Source organism: Vanacampus margaritifer, chromosome 13 (assembly GCF_051991255.1).
Source record: "Vanacampus margaritifer isolate UIUO_Vmar chromosome 13, RoL_Vmar_1.0, whole genome shotgun sequence".
NCBI lineage: Eukaryota > Metazoa > Chordata > Actinopteri > Syngnathiformes > Syngnathidae > Vanacampus > Vanacampus margaritifer.
Genome location: NC_135444.1, coordinates 24221912 through 24232126, shown reverse-complemented (window position 1 = coordinate 24232126; position 10215 = coordinate 24221912). Strand labels below are relative to the sequence as shown.

Below are 10215 nucleotides of genomic sequence, written 5' to 3'. Positions count from 1 at the left end.
TTTTGGAATCAAATTACGAACCTTCGGTCACTACGCAACCGCCTTTTATCAATTGAGCCAAGAATGAGCGACGCCGCAGTTGAACGTGACCGTTAATATGGCGATTCATCATTTTGCTTGTTTACAAATGGGACTCCATTTTGCCCTCACTCCTTTTTTTTCCACGCGACTCTGAAAGTTAAAAGGCAGCCTAGCGAGGGCAATAACCACAATCTGAGCTTAATTTAATCAAGAAACAATTCAAAGTGAACAACAATGACGGACGACCCGACCTGAACGATAACAAAGAAGCAGGATGCGAGCGTGAAGTGTGCAAATCATAACATCAAGAGAGTGCGTGTGTGCGTTTAACTGGGGAAGTACGCTGAAGGCAAAGGAGCTTTGCTGCGTGCAGCCGGCAAATCTGACGAGGAAAGACAAAAAACGTGATGTTGTCGATTATGTGTGACGTCATATTGTGACGTCGTGGCGTGACGCGAGTCGATCGTGTGAAGTCACCTCTGGGAATGAGAGCGTTGGGAAGCGCGGCAACGGGGATGCTGTCGTCTCTCTTCTTAAAATATTTGGCATCCAGACCGCCGACGCAGTCGCTCGCTCTGCTCGCCGTAAACGTTCACGTTTCATATTCAATGGTGTTATTCTGATTGCGAGGAAGTCGCGTCAACTCACGCGTGTCTGCGAAGGACGTCAGGAGCGGCGGCAGCTTTTGTCTCGTGAGGATAAAAGTGAGTCTGCTGGGAACAAACGAGACGACAAAAGACGGCGAGCGCTCGGTCAAGTGCGTCCGAGCGGCAAAGACAACGGCGCGCTCTCCTACCCGAAGTCCCGCCGGCTCCGGATACTTCTCGTCCGGATACTTCTCGTTCAGCTGCTTGTCGTTCAGCTGCTTGTTCAGCCAACTGATCACTGACGACGACAACACAGCAACGCACGTGTCACTCGCGCTGCGCGCTCCGTACAAGATGGACGCCTCTCACCGTTCTCGTTGTTCTGCAACAATTCTTTCGTCTCCGACAACTTCTGCACGCTCGACTCCAGCTGCTCCTTCAGACTTGTGATCTGACACACACACACACACACACACGCTTGTTTTACTATCTTTGTGGGGCCATCTCATTGACATAATGCATTTTCTAGCCCCTCCCCCTAAACTCCAACCAATCAATCAAAAATGATTGCCTACCCCTCGTCCTTACCGTAACCTCAACCATAACCCAAATCAAAGCTAAACTCTTGACCCTCAAAAGAGGTCTAAAGTTGTCCTCCAAAATGGCTCCACAAAGGACAAGTGGGCCCCACAAGTTGTGGGCCCGACCATGAAGCAAAAAAACCCCCACATGTGCGGGTGTCAGCCTCGTGCGCGGTCGTCACCTGCTGGTCCTTGTCGTGGATCTGCCGGCGAGCATCCCGCACTTCCTTCTGGGCTCGCTCCAATCTGGCGGAGGTTTCCCGCACGACTTTCTCCTGCGCCACCAGCGCCACGTTCTTGTCTTTGTTCTTGTCCTGCTGAACTTGCAGCTCGCACTGAAACTTCCTGATGATCTCGTTGCCCTGAGAACGTGCGAGAAACACATTCAAACCCTCTTCAAGCGACTCTGAATCATGTCCTTGCGCCGTTTGTCCACTAGATGGAGCTCTGATGCCATTCAATCCAAGATGCCGCCAACATTTGCACATGGAGAGTTTTGGACTTTTCATTGTAGTTCATATAAAGAGTAGAAGCAACACGACAAACCTTCTTGACGTCCGCAGATAAGAACTCCATCTCGGCTTGAAGTTTCCGTAGCTGAGCTTCTTTGCTGTCGGCGTTTTCCTTGAAGGATTCCTGCAGAACAGAAGCCGGCGTGATGCGGCGCTGGCCTCCCAACGTTAATGCAGCCGGCGGCCACAAACCTTCTGCTCCTGCGTGGCCTTCAGCACCTCCTGGGTTCGACTCATCTTTTGCTCCTTGTCTTTGGCTTCCTGCTCCAGCGAGAGCACTCGCGCCTGAAGCTGCTCGGCCTGCCGCTTCTTGTCGTGCAGCGCCGCGTCCAGAGTGGCGTTCTCGCGCCGCAGCGACGCCACCTGCTGCGTGGCGCGCTGGTACTCCTGCGCACACACAAAGTCCAGAGTGACCTCTGCCAAGCTCCCTCTTGTGAATGTTGTTGCTAAGCTCCATGTTGTGCCAAAAACCTTCAGCTGTTGTGTATTGAAAAGTTGACATGAGGTCAAATGAAGTTCACCATGTAAAGTTTACAAGCTATTTCTGGCTCATCGTGAAAGTCAAATCACGTTTGCTTAAAGAATGGATTCCTTTTAGTGGTAATTGTGAAATATATATACAATATAAATATATATCATGAAAAGAATGTCTCCATATGGCATGCGTGTCTACAACGCATGCCGACAACAAATGGGAGCTGAAAAAAAAAAATCATCGCCAAACCTCCTCAACGCCCGCCAGCTTGGACGTGAGATCCCTGACGGCGGCCTCGTTCTTGTAATTGCTGTCGCCCAGCTGGCTGCAGGAGGTCTCCAGTTCTGCCAGGCGCTTCTGCATCTGCAGGCTGCTGCGCTGCTGAGCGCTCTCCAGATCCTGCCGCAGTCGCCGCATCTGCTGCCGCAGGCCGTCCTGCGACTGTGACACGCCGCCGTCAGCGCGGCGTCCAGGTGGCGGGCAGCGGGTGCGCGGCGGGATTTTGGGGCCTCACCTCGGCCGCCTTCTCCCGCTCGGACCGCAACTCGTCAGCGTGACGGCTGGAAAGCGAGCTGCTCTGCAGGGTCCATTCCAGACGCAGACGCTCCGTCTCGCTCTTCTTCTCGGACAGCGTCTGGAACGACGTTGCAACATGGAACCTCATTTTAATCTCATTTTTAAGTTTTAGTCTGATAGGCTGATTATCGGCCGGGTCGATAATTAGGCCGATGATCAGCGCCGATATTTGGCCTTCGGAGGATTAATCAATGAAGCTTGTGTTTGTTCCATTTGCCGTTTTGAAAAATGCTCATAAACAAACAAACCTGCTCGGCGTTATTGAGCCGCCTGGTAAGATCGTCTTCAGTTTTTTGCAGTTTGACCTCCAGCGCTTCTTTCTCGACCTGAAACACAAGACGACAAACAAGGCATCCATTTTGGGAGAACAGCCTGAAAATGGCAAATAAATAAATACAATAAATAAATGGCGTACTTCGTGCACATTGAAATCAAATTCATTTGAATGTATTCTTTCAATAATTTACCTCGTGAGGCAATCAAAGAATTGTTCATGTGTTTTTTAGGTCATTGGCGAATGACTTACAATAAAATGAATACTAAATGATAAAATGCAAAACCAGAAGTGAATACTGGAACGAGCAGGCCCATCTGTCCGCTTTCAAAAGAAAATGCGGCCCTCGAGCACCAAAGCCGCTTTTAATGAGGCGTCACCTTGAGAGAGGCCAGACAGGACGCCAGGTAGTCCTTGACGTGCTTGTCCGAACCCGGCGTCAGCCTGAGAGAAAGCTGGTCGATGTGCTTGAAGGAGCTGGTCTCCATCACGCTCAGGTGGGCGGGGCCTTCCAGGGACGGCGAGTCACATGACAGCAGCAGCTGGAACCTGCGCAGCGAAAGAAAAAGACAAACAAAAACAACACTCATGCAAGTTTCGCTAGCTACGTGCCGTTCCGTAAAACAAGATGGCGGATGTCAAGGGTCGGCATCCGTTTTTTGGTTTTTGGGCAGCAAGTCAAACTCATTTGAAACGACTTCATGAAAAAGAGCTTCCAAGGACATTTAATCAGCAAATTCCGGTGCTGTTTTTCTAGCATAATCCATTTACAGGCTAAAATGGAGACAAAGAAAAGATGCCGGCTTTTATTAGCCTGGAAATCCAGACTCACTGGCGGTTTTGCCGGAGAGTGCGGCTGCTCAACTGTCCTATCCGTCGCAAATCCAACATCCGGCCAAAGAGAGACAGTCGAGAACGACTTATGTCGTCGTTGCGGGAAAAACTTGAAGAGCAAAGTTGCTCGCCAAGATGACGTCATGCAAATAGACAATTTTGAGTAGCCGGCGCCAAATCGCTGTCTATGGACGCCTGTCCACATCACTTTCTTTTTCAAGGCTAGACTTTTATATAACGTGGAACTCAAACCCCATCATAAAAGGTCATTGGTGTTTACACAATACATCAAACTGTTCCTGAGGCACTTACCAAAAAAGAAGAGACGCTACGCATATTGCACTTTACGAAAAAGAAAACAAAAGTAAGCTGCTACATGACAACAGTTTGTATGGATACAGCACAATTCACAAACTAAAATGGATGACTTTTCTAAAAAGAAGACAAACGAATGATGTTTCACTTTCCTAAAAAGAAAAGATTTGAGCTCTTGCATGCATAATTCAGGACATTTGTGCTTTTAGCGAGTTTTACAGGCTTAGTGTGTGTGACATGATGGCAAACAGAGACAAAAGCTGGTGTTGTGTATGAGAAAGTGGAAGCGGTCAATCCTGATACAGGAGGAAGTGAAAGAGTGGTGGCGGTGTCATTGGAAGGCGGCGTGCGTGCGTGCGTGCGTGCGTGCGCGCGTACCTGGGATGGCTGCAATTCTGCTCCGACTGGCACTGCCCAAGAAGCTGAGTCAGCATCTCGGGGAATGACGTGAATTCAATAAGGAGCGCCTGCTGGACTTTCAAACTACACACAAGATGAAAAAAATTAAGTTGGAAAAACAAAAGCACATTGATTGTGCGCACTTCTTCTTAGGCAAACCTTTGGAAGTCTTCCTCAGATATCGTAAGGCTGAAGAAAAAATGCGGATCGGCGTCATTGGTTAATCTCACCACAAGATCCTGATGAGCAAAGAACACACAAAATATCATTCAAATCACTTCACTTGCACCTCCCATAAAAGTGACACACCTGTGTCCAAGAGGAAGAAGCAGAGAAGGTCCCCAATTAATTTCCACTTTGATGCTGTTTGTATGTGTTGCTGCTCTGTGTGTGTTAAAGTAGAAGTTGTATGAAAGCTTGTGAGTAAAATTCATGCTAATCATCGGTACCACATCTACAGCCCTTTTGCATTATATGTTAGCATTTAGCTAATAAACTAGCTAGGCCTGCTGATATGGTTTGGTTGAATATTTTGCTTTTTAAATATGCAAAGTTTTAGTGCCGAATCTAACGACCAATAACAATGATGAAATAATCCATCTGTCCATTATTTTGTCAATTAATCAACAATAAACAATCCGTTTATTCAAAAACAGGACATGAATTTGAATTGACAGTGCCAAAAATGCACCAAGATAAATGAATTATGATTCAGTAACATTTCAGAAAAGATGCCAAAAATGTTGAGCATTATAGCAGTATACACAAACGTCTTATTTTGGAGAAAACACAAATGTTGTGAGTCTGCTTTCATGGAAGACTACAGAAATCTCACAATTTATTTGGTTGAGAAATTGCAAGCGTTTGGACAATTCTAAATGAAACAAGGTCTCCAAATGATTGATTGATTCCCAAAAACAATTATGGATTCATTTGATAATCAATTTGTTGTTGATTTATCAACCGTTGCATATCAACAATGATTAAATGCTTTTATTAAAAGTTTTCAGTAATCTTCAACTGAAGCAAGCACACTGTGCCTCTTGAGTTGTTTTTCTCAAACTGATGGTATTCGACTCATTTGTAGACCGTGACAAAGTCAACGTGTGAGTGCAAGCGAGAATAAATACGGCAATGTCATCTTTGCCTAAAGGGGCGAGTGGCGACAGACAAAAAATGATGGCGTGAAGACCAAAAAGCTGCAAGGATTTTCTTTCTTTTTTACTGCAAATAAACCAACGGCATACTCACTTGCTGGCGAACGCAACTTGTGCTCGACTGAAGCTCAATAGTGACGCGGATGTGTGCTTTTCTGGAACAAGAAAATCACCATCGTTTATTTTCATTTTTTACGCCGTTTTTATTTAACCTTCATTCATCCATAAGGCCTTTGAGAAAAAATTGTCGTTTGCAACGTCGACATGGCTGCAGAATGGACAGCAGCGTCAAACGAGGCAAAACTAAAACAAACAAGAAATATGCAACAAACTGTGAACAAAACGAAATATAAAAACACAAGTCAACACAATTATGAATAAGTTTAATTAGATCAAATCTTCTGCAATCAAAATTCTCCATAGCTCCATTCAGCAAGTTTCCTAAAAAAATATCAACAATCGGTATTGTATTTAAAAACACACACAGGCCAAAAGTTTGGACACACTTTCTTGTATATTGCATGTGCTTTATTCTCATGACTTTGTAGATTCTCACTAAAGGCATCAAAACGATGTATGAACTGAGTTATGTACTTTACAAAAAAATAAGTGAAATAACTAAAAACACGTTTTATGTTATAGATTCTTCAAAATAGCCATCCTTTGCTCTGGTTATTTTTTTTGCATACTCTTGCTCTTGAATGACTGTTGGAAAAGCCTTTCAGATGACGGACTACCTTTTGAAGCTCATTGGCTATTTATTTGATTATTTTCACCTTTTTTGTTAAGTACATAACTCCAAATGTGTTCCATTTGTTGTCATAGTTTTGATGCCTTCAGTGAGATTCTACAAAGCACATAGTCATGAAAATAAAGCAAATGAATTGAATGAGAAGGTGTGTCCAAACTTTTGGCCTGTATTGTACATGAAATGCAAGATCCCAAATAATGTATTTCAAACAATATGAATGTCAGTGAATTTTCTTTTTGTGGCGGCACTAGAAAAATACGTTCATCTCACTATTAAGGTCAATGTTTATTTATGTAGCACGTTTACATGAACACTGCCCAAATTGATTCACATATTAATAACACGATGATAAACACAATAGGAGATAGATCTGGATCAGCTAATATATATATATATATATATATATATATATATATATATATAAATAAATAAAATACCCCCTATTAGAACTAGGGAATTAAAATTGCGATTGAGATAAAACACAATAAATAAAAAATAGAGATTAAAACAATACAATTGAGGTATCCAGTTCAACTCGTGTCAAACGCCAGCATAAATAAATGTGTTTTTAAAAGGCATAGTTAGATTTATTATTCTAGCTTCATCAATACAAATATTTGAGACACTTCAATTGGATTTTGTCTTCCAATTCACACTTTTTAAGAACACAAGTCACACAATTAAGAAACCGTTGAAATGGCCAAACAAAGCGTCCAAAATAGAATTAATCGTAAACCATTTCACTTAACGTCTGCTATGTTCTACTTTTGTCAACTCTTAAGTGACAGTCGGTCGTTCAAGCAAGACGGCAAACTTGACCAACCGTCAAGTGAAACATGAAATGAAATACTAATAAAAAGCTCAAGTGCGCCTTTGTCGTGTACCTTTCGTCGCAGTGTCGACATCTAATGATAACTTTGACAAGTTCGCTGAAGATTGCCTCCATGTTAGACCGCCAACCGATCGTATTTCTTCTTCTTTGTTGAGCTTTTCTTCTTCGTCGTGCTGTTTCGGCTTTCTCCGCGGACTGCCGGCAAAATGCGCATTAACGCCCCCTATTGATAGAACTGGCAGGGCAGCACTTTATTTCCTAACCCATTCGTCGCTTTGTACGGAAATGTATTGCATTCACTTGACAAAAAATACCTCTTGTTTTTATTGTGTGTATTTTCTTTTCATTATTCTATGTTATTGGATATTTTCTCCTGGATATTTTTTTGGTCATTAAAAAAACTCAATAAAACTGAAAAGAAAAAATTCACACCAAAAATAAAAAACAAAGCTCCCCCCCAAAAAAATTATTACGAGAAAACAATAGCTTTTTTTCTCAAGTAAATGCAATACGCTTCCGTATAATATAACGTTTTCCTAAAACAATCAACTTGTATTTTTTTTCTTTCCCAACACTCAGCTGAGCCAATGAGTCGTCACCATGGTGATTGATTGAAGACCCGCCCACCACACCTGTGTGCTAATTGAGCACACAGGTGTCAGGCATTTGTCCTCCTCTGTGATTGGTCGTCAGCCTCCTTAAAGTGCTTGCGAGCAGTTTGTCCTTTACGACTGCCGTGCGTTGCTTGCGCTTCTCGATCGTTTGTCATGATGGCGACTCACCTATTTGCGGTTCTGCTCTGGTGCGCGGCGGCTCTGCCAGGCTTTGTGGCGACCCAAACGGTGACGTGCGGCGAGGACAGCGTGAAGGCGGCGGCTGGCATGGCCGTGCGGCACATCAACGGGAGGCACAAGCACGGGTTCAAGTTCAGGCTGCAAGAGGTCCAGAGCAGCAGTTACCAACAGGTTAGCGCTTAGCATGATGATTGTTTGTATCCTTTACTGGTAAAACAACATTCATTTGTTGTTTAAAAAAAATACTTATTTCAAATGCCAACACATATTGACAATGTTTTTTGTTGTCGCAATACTAACATTTAGCCACCTAGCATGGTTAGTGGGAACATGTGGCACAAACTGCATCCTTAAGGAGCGTCTCATGAGGCGCATGTTGATGGTGAAAAGTGTCTTAACACCCTCAACTTTTTGTCTTTCAGTTTTCCGGCGGTTGCCACATCGACGTGAACGTGAAGCTTGTGCAGACCAAATGTCACTTCAGCAACCCCAAACCTGCCAACGAATGTCAGCTGTGGCGGCTCGACGAACGGGTGAATATTCTTTCGGACCCCACAGCTGCTTCTGATATTCTAATTGTGTTTTTTGTTTTCCAGGGCGCAGTGGCCACCTGCAGTGTTGAATTCTGGGTGATGTGGGGCGTGGCCAAAATCACCAAATACGAATGCACCACCCGACCAGGTCGTCACACACACTTTGTGGTTGATCCCCCAAATATTTTTCTCAACTGGCTTCTGAGTGTTTTTGCGCTGATGGGAAGACGGTACGTGTGTGCAGAACTTACCAATGAGGAGCTTTTGACGACTTGTCCCGCCTGCCCCCGCTTGTTGCCCCTGGACGAGCCCACCGTCGTCAAGGCGGCGCACTACGCTGTTGTCAAGTTCAACCGGGAGAGCAAACATCACAATTACTTCACCCTGATGGAAGTGGCTCATGTTACAATCAGGGTGAGTTGAGGTTTTTCTTTTTTCTGCTTTTTATTTAACTCCTCCTCTTTTGTTAGGATGACGTGAGGATCGGCGCCATCGCCCAGCTGAGCTTCGCCCTGGTGGAGACGTCGTGTCCCACCGGAGCCAGGAATGCTATTGTGGCCTGCTCGCCTCTCTGCCCGGACAGAGCTGTAACATCAACATTCATTATTTTTTTTTTAAGTGTAGATTTGTGTCGCACTCTTGAATATTTTTTATTTTTTTCTTGAAGCTGCAAAGTGACTGAATGCACTCCTAACCTGCTGCTGTTTTTCTTCGAAGCATCACGTCTATTGCCAAACGTCCTATTACAACTCGCACCAACAACTTGGGACACTTGACTGCGAAATGTACCCACCTAAGGCAAGTCACACAAAGCAAGGCAGCTACTTTCACACGGAGTGCCTCATCGTTCCTTTGTTGTCCACAGATTGCGGGCCCCCACCCGACCGGTGAGCCGCAAGCCGTTTGCAAGCCGCTGTTCCACCAAAGTCCGGAAGCTTGCGTCTGTAAGGACAAGCTGAGAAAGCCCGAGCCGTCCATACATCACATTTGTCCCTTCCCGCTCAAGTGACGTAATCTGATTACAATAAAAAAAAAAAAAATTGAAAGCAGTTGCCACTTGTTATTTAACACTACTTTTATTTATTTATTTTTTTAAATCCGGTTTGAGCAAACATACTTGAATGTAAATTGGCGTGCCAAACAATTTCTATCTTGTTGCTGACCCTGGGAAATTTGCACCCTTGGAAATGAAAACCAAGATAAGTAAAAAAAAAAAATTGAACATTCCAGATATTCAAAATTATTTACTGTGGAAAATATGGAGCTCGTGTTTAAATTTTCATTTAACTTAAGATGCGTTGCTGACCAGGGGAAGATGCCTGGAGGGGCAAAAAAAATTTACATTTTGCAGTTAAGAATCATTTTAACAATCGTTGGTATTTAATTTTGACACCAATCTTTTCCACTTGATGCAAGTGAATACTGGCCGACTTCACTAACAATTTATTGGCCCTGAACAAATTAGTTTCTCTAAAAGCAAAAGTGGATTAATTCTGCAGGAAGTGAAACTTTTCACATTTCAAGTCAAGATCAGTCATTGCGCAACACTTAAAATCATCCCCAAATGCTCGTGC

At 44.0% G+C, this 10215-nt stretch overlaps 2 protein-coding genes across 4 annotated transcripts; one reads left to right on the top strand and one right to left on the bottom strand.

The window, feature by feature from the left end:
* Positions 1–207: 207 nt before the first annotated feature.
* sass6 (SAS-6 centriolar assembly protein) lies at positions 208–7584 on the bottom strand. 2 transcript variants are annotated; one of them, XM_077583776.1, is made up of 16 exons: positions 7367–7584; positions 5826–5886; positions 4734–4813; positions 4554–4658; positions 3407–3575; positions 3001–3078; positions 2691–2810; positions 2426–2617; positions 1894–2088; positions 1736–1825; positions 1372–1551; positions 978–1059; positions 818–906; positions 670–734; positions 499–596; positions 208–403 (listed from the first exon to the last, which is right to left on the bottom strand). In XM_077583776.1, the coding sequence occupies exons 1-16, from the start codon at positions 7426–7428 to the stop codon at positions 348–350; spliced, it is 1722 nt and encodes a 573-aa protein (XP_077439902.1). In that variant the 5' UTR covers positions 7429–7584; the 3' UTR covers positions 208–347. The 2 variants fall into 2 exon arrangements, with proteins under 2 accessions (XP_077439902.1, XP_077439901.1); XM_077583775.1 differs by having other exon boundaries at positions 670–731; positions 7367–7443.
* Positions 7585–8034: 450 nt separating this feature from the next.
* On the top strand, positions 8035–9700 carry LOC144062421 (antihemorrhagic factor cHLP-B-like). Of its 2 annotated transcripts, XM_077583795.1 has the most exons (7): positions 8035–8279; positions 8531–8641; positions 8705–8789; positions 8886–9055; positions 9112–9228; positions 9359–9439; positions 9507–9700. In XM_077583795.1, exons 1-7 carry the CDS (start codon positions 8082–8084, stop codon positions 9648–9650), a joined length of 906 nt encoding a protein of 301 aa, XP_077439921.1. In that variant the 5' UTR covers positions 8035–8081; the 3' UTR covers positions 9651–9700. The 2 variants fall into 2 exon arrangements, with proteins under 2 accessions (XP_077439921.1, XP_077439922.1); XM_077583796.1 differs by lacking the exon at positions 9112–9228.
* Positions 9701–10215: the final 515 nt, after the last annotated feature.

What these genes read in the sequence shown, in the direction of transcription:
- sass6 (XM_077583776.1), bottom strand. Translation starts at nt 7,428, where the DNA reads ATGGAGGCAATCTTCAGCGAACTTGTCAAAGTTATCATTAGATGTCGA. An exon ending in AGCGGGAGAAGGCGGCCGAG is followed by an intron (nt 2,618 to 2,690) that starts GTGAGGCCCCAA and finishes GGCGTGTCACAG; the next exon opens with TCGCAGGACGGCCTGCGGCA. An exon ending in TATCTGCGGACGTCAAGAAG is followed by an intron (nt 1,552 to 1,735) that starts GTTTGTCGTGTT and finishes GCACGTTCTCAG; the next exon opens with GGCAACGAGATCATCAGGAA.
- LOC144062421 (XM_077583795.1), top strand. Translation starts at nt 8,082, where the DNA reads ATGATGGCGACTCACCTATTTGCGGTTCTGCTCTGGTGCGCGGCGGCT. An exon ending in TGTGGCGGCTCGACGAACGG is followed by an intron (nt 8,642 to 8,704) that starts GTGAATATTCTT and finishes TTTGTTTTCCAG; the next exon opens with GGCGCAGTGGCCACCTGCAG. An exon ending in CGAATGCACCACCCGACCAG is followed by an intron (nt 8,790 to 8,885) that starts GTCGTCACACAC and finishes ACGTGTGTGCAG; the next exon opens with AACTTACCAATGAGGAGCTT.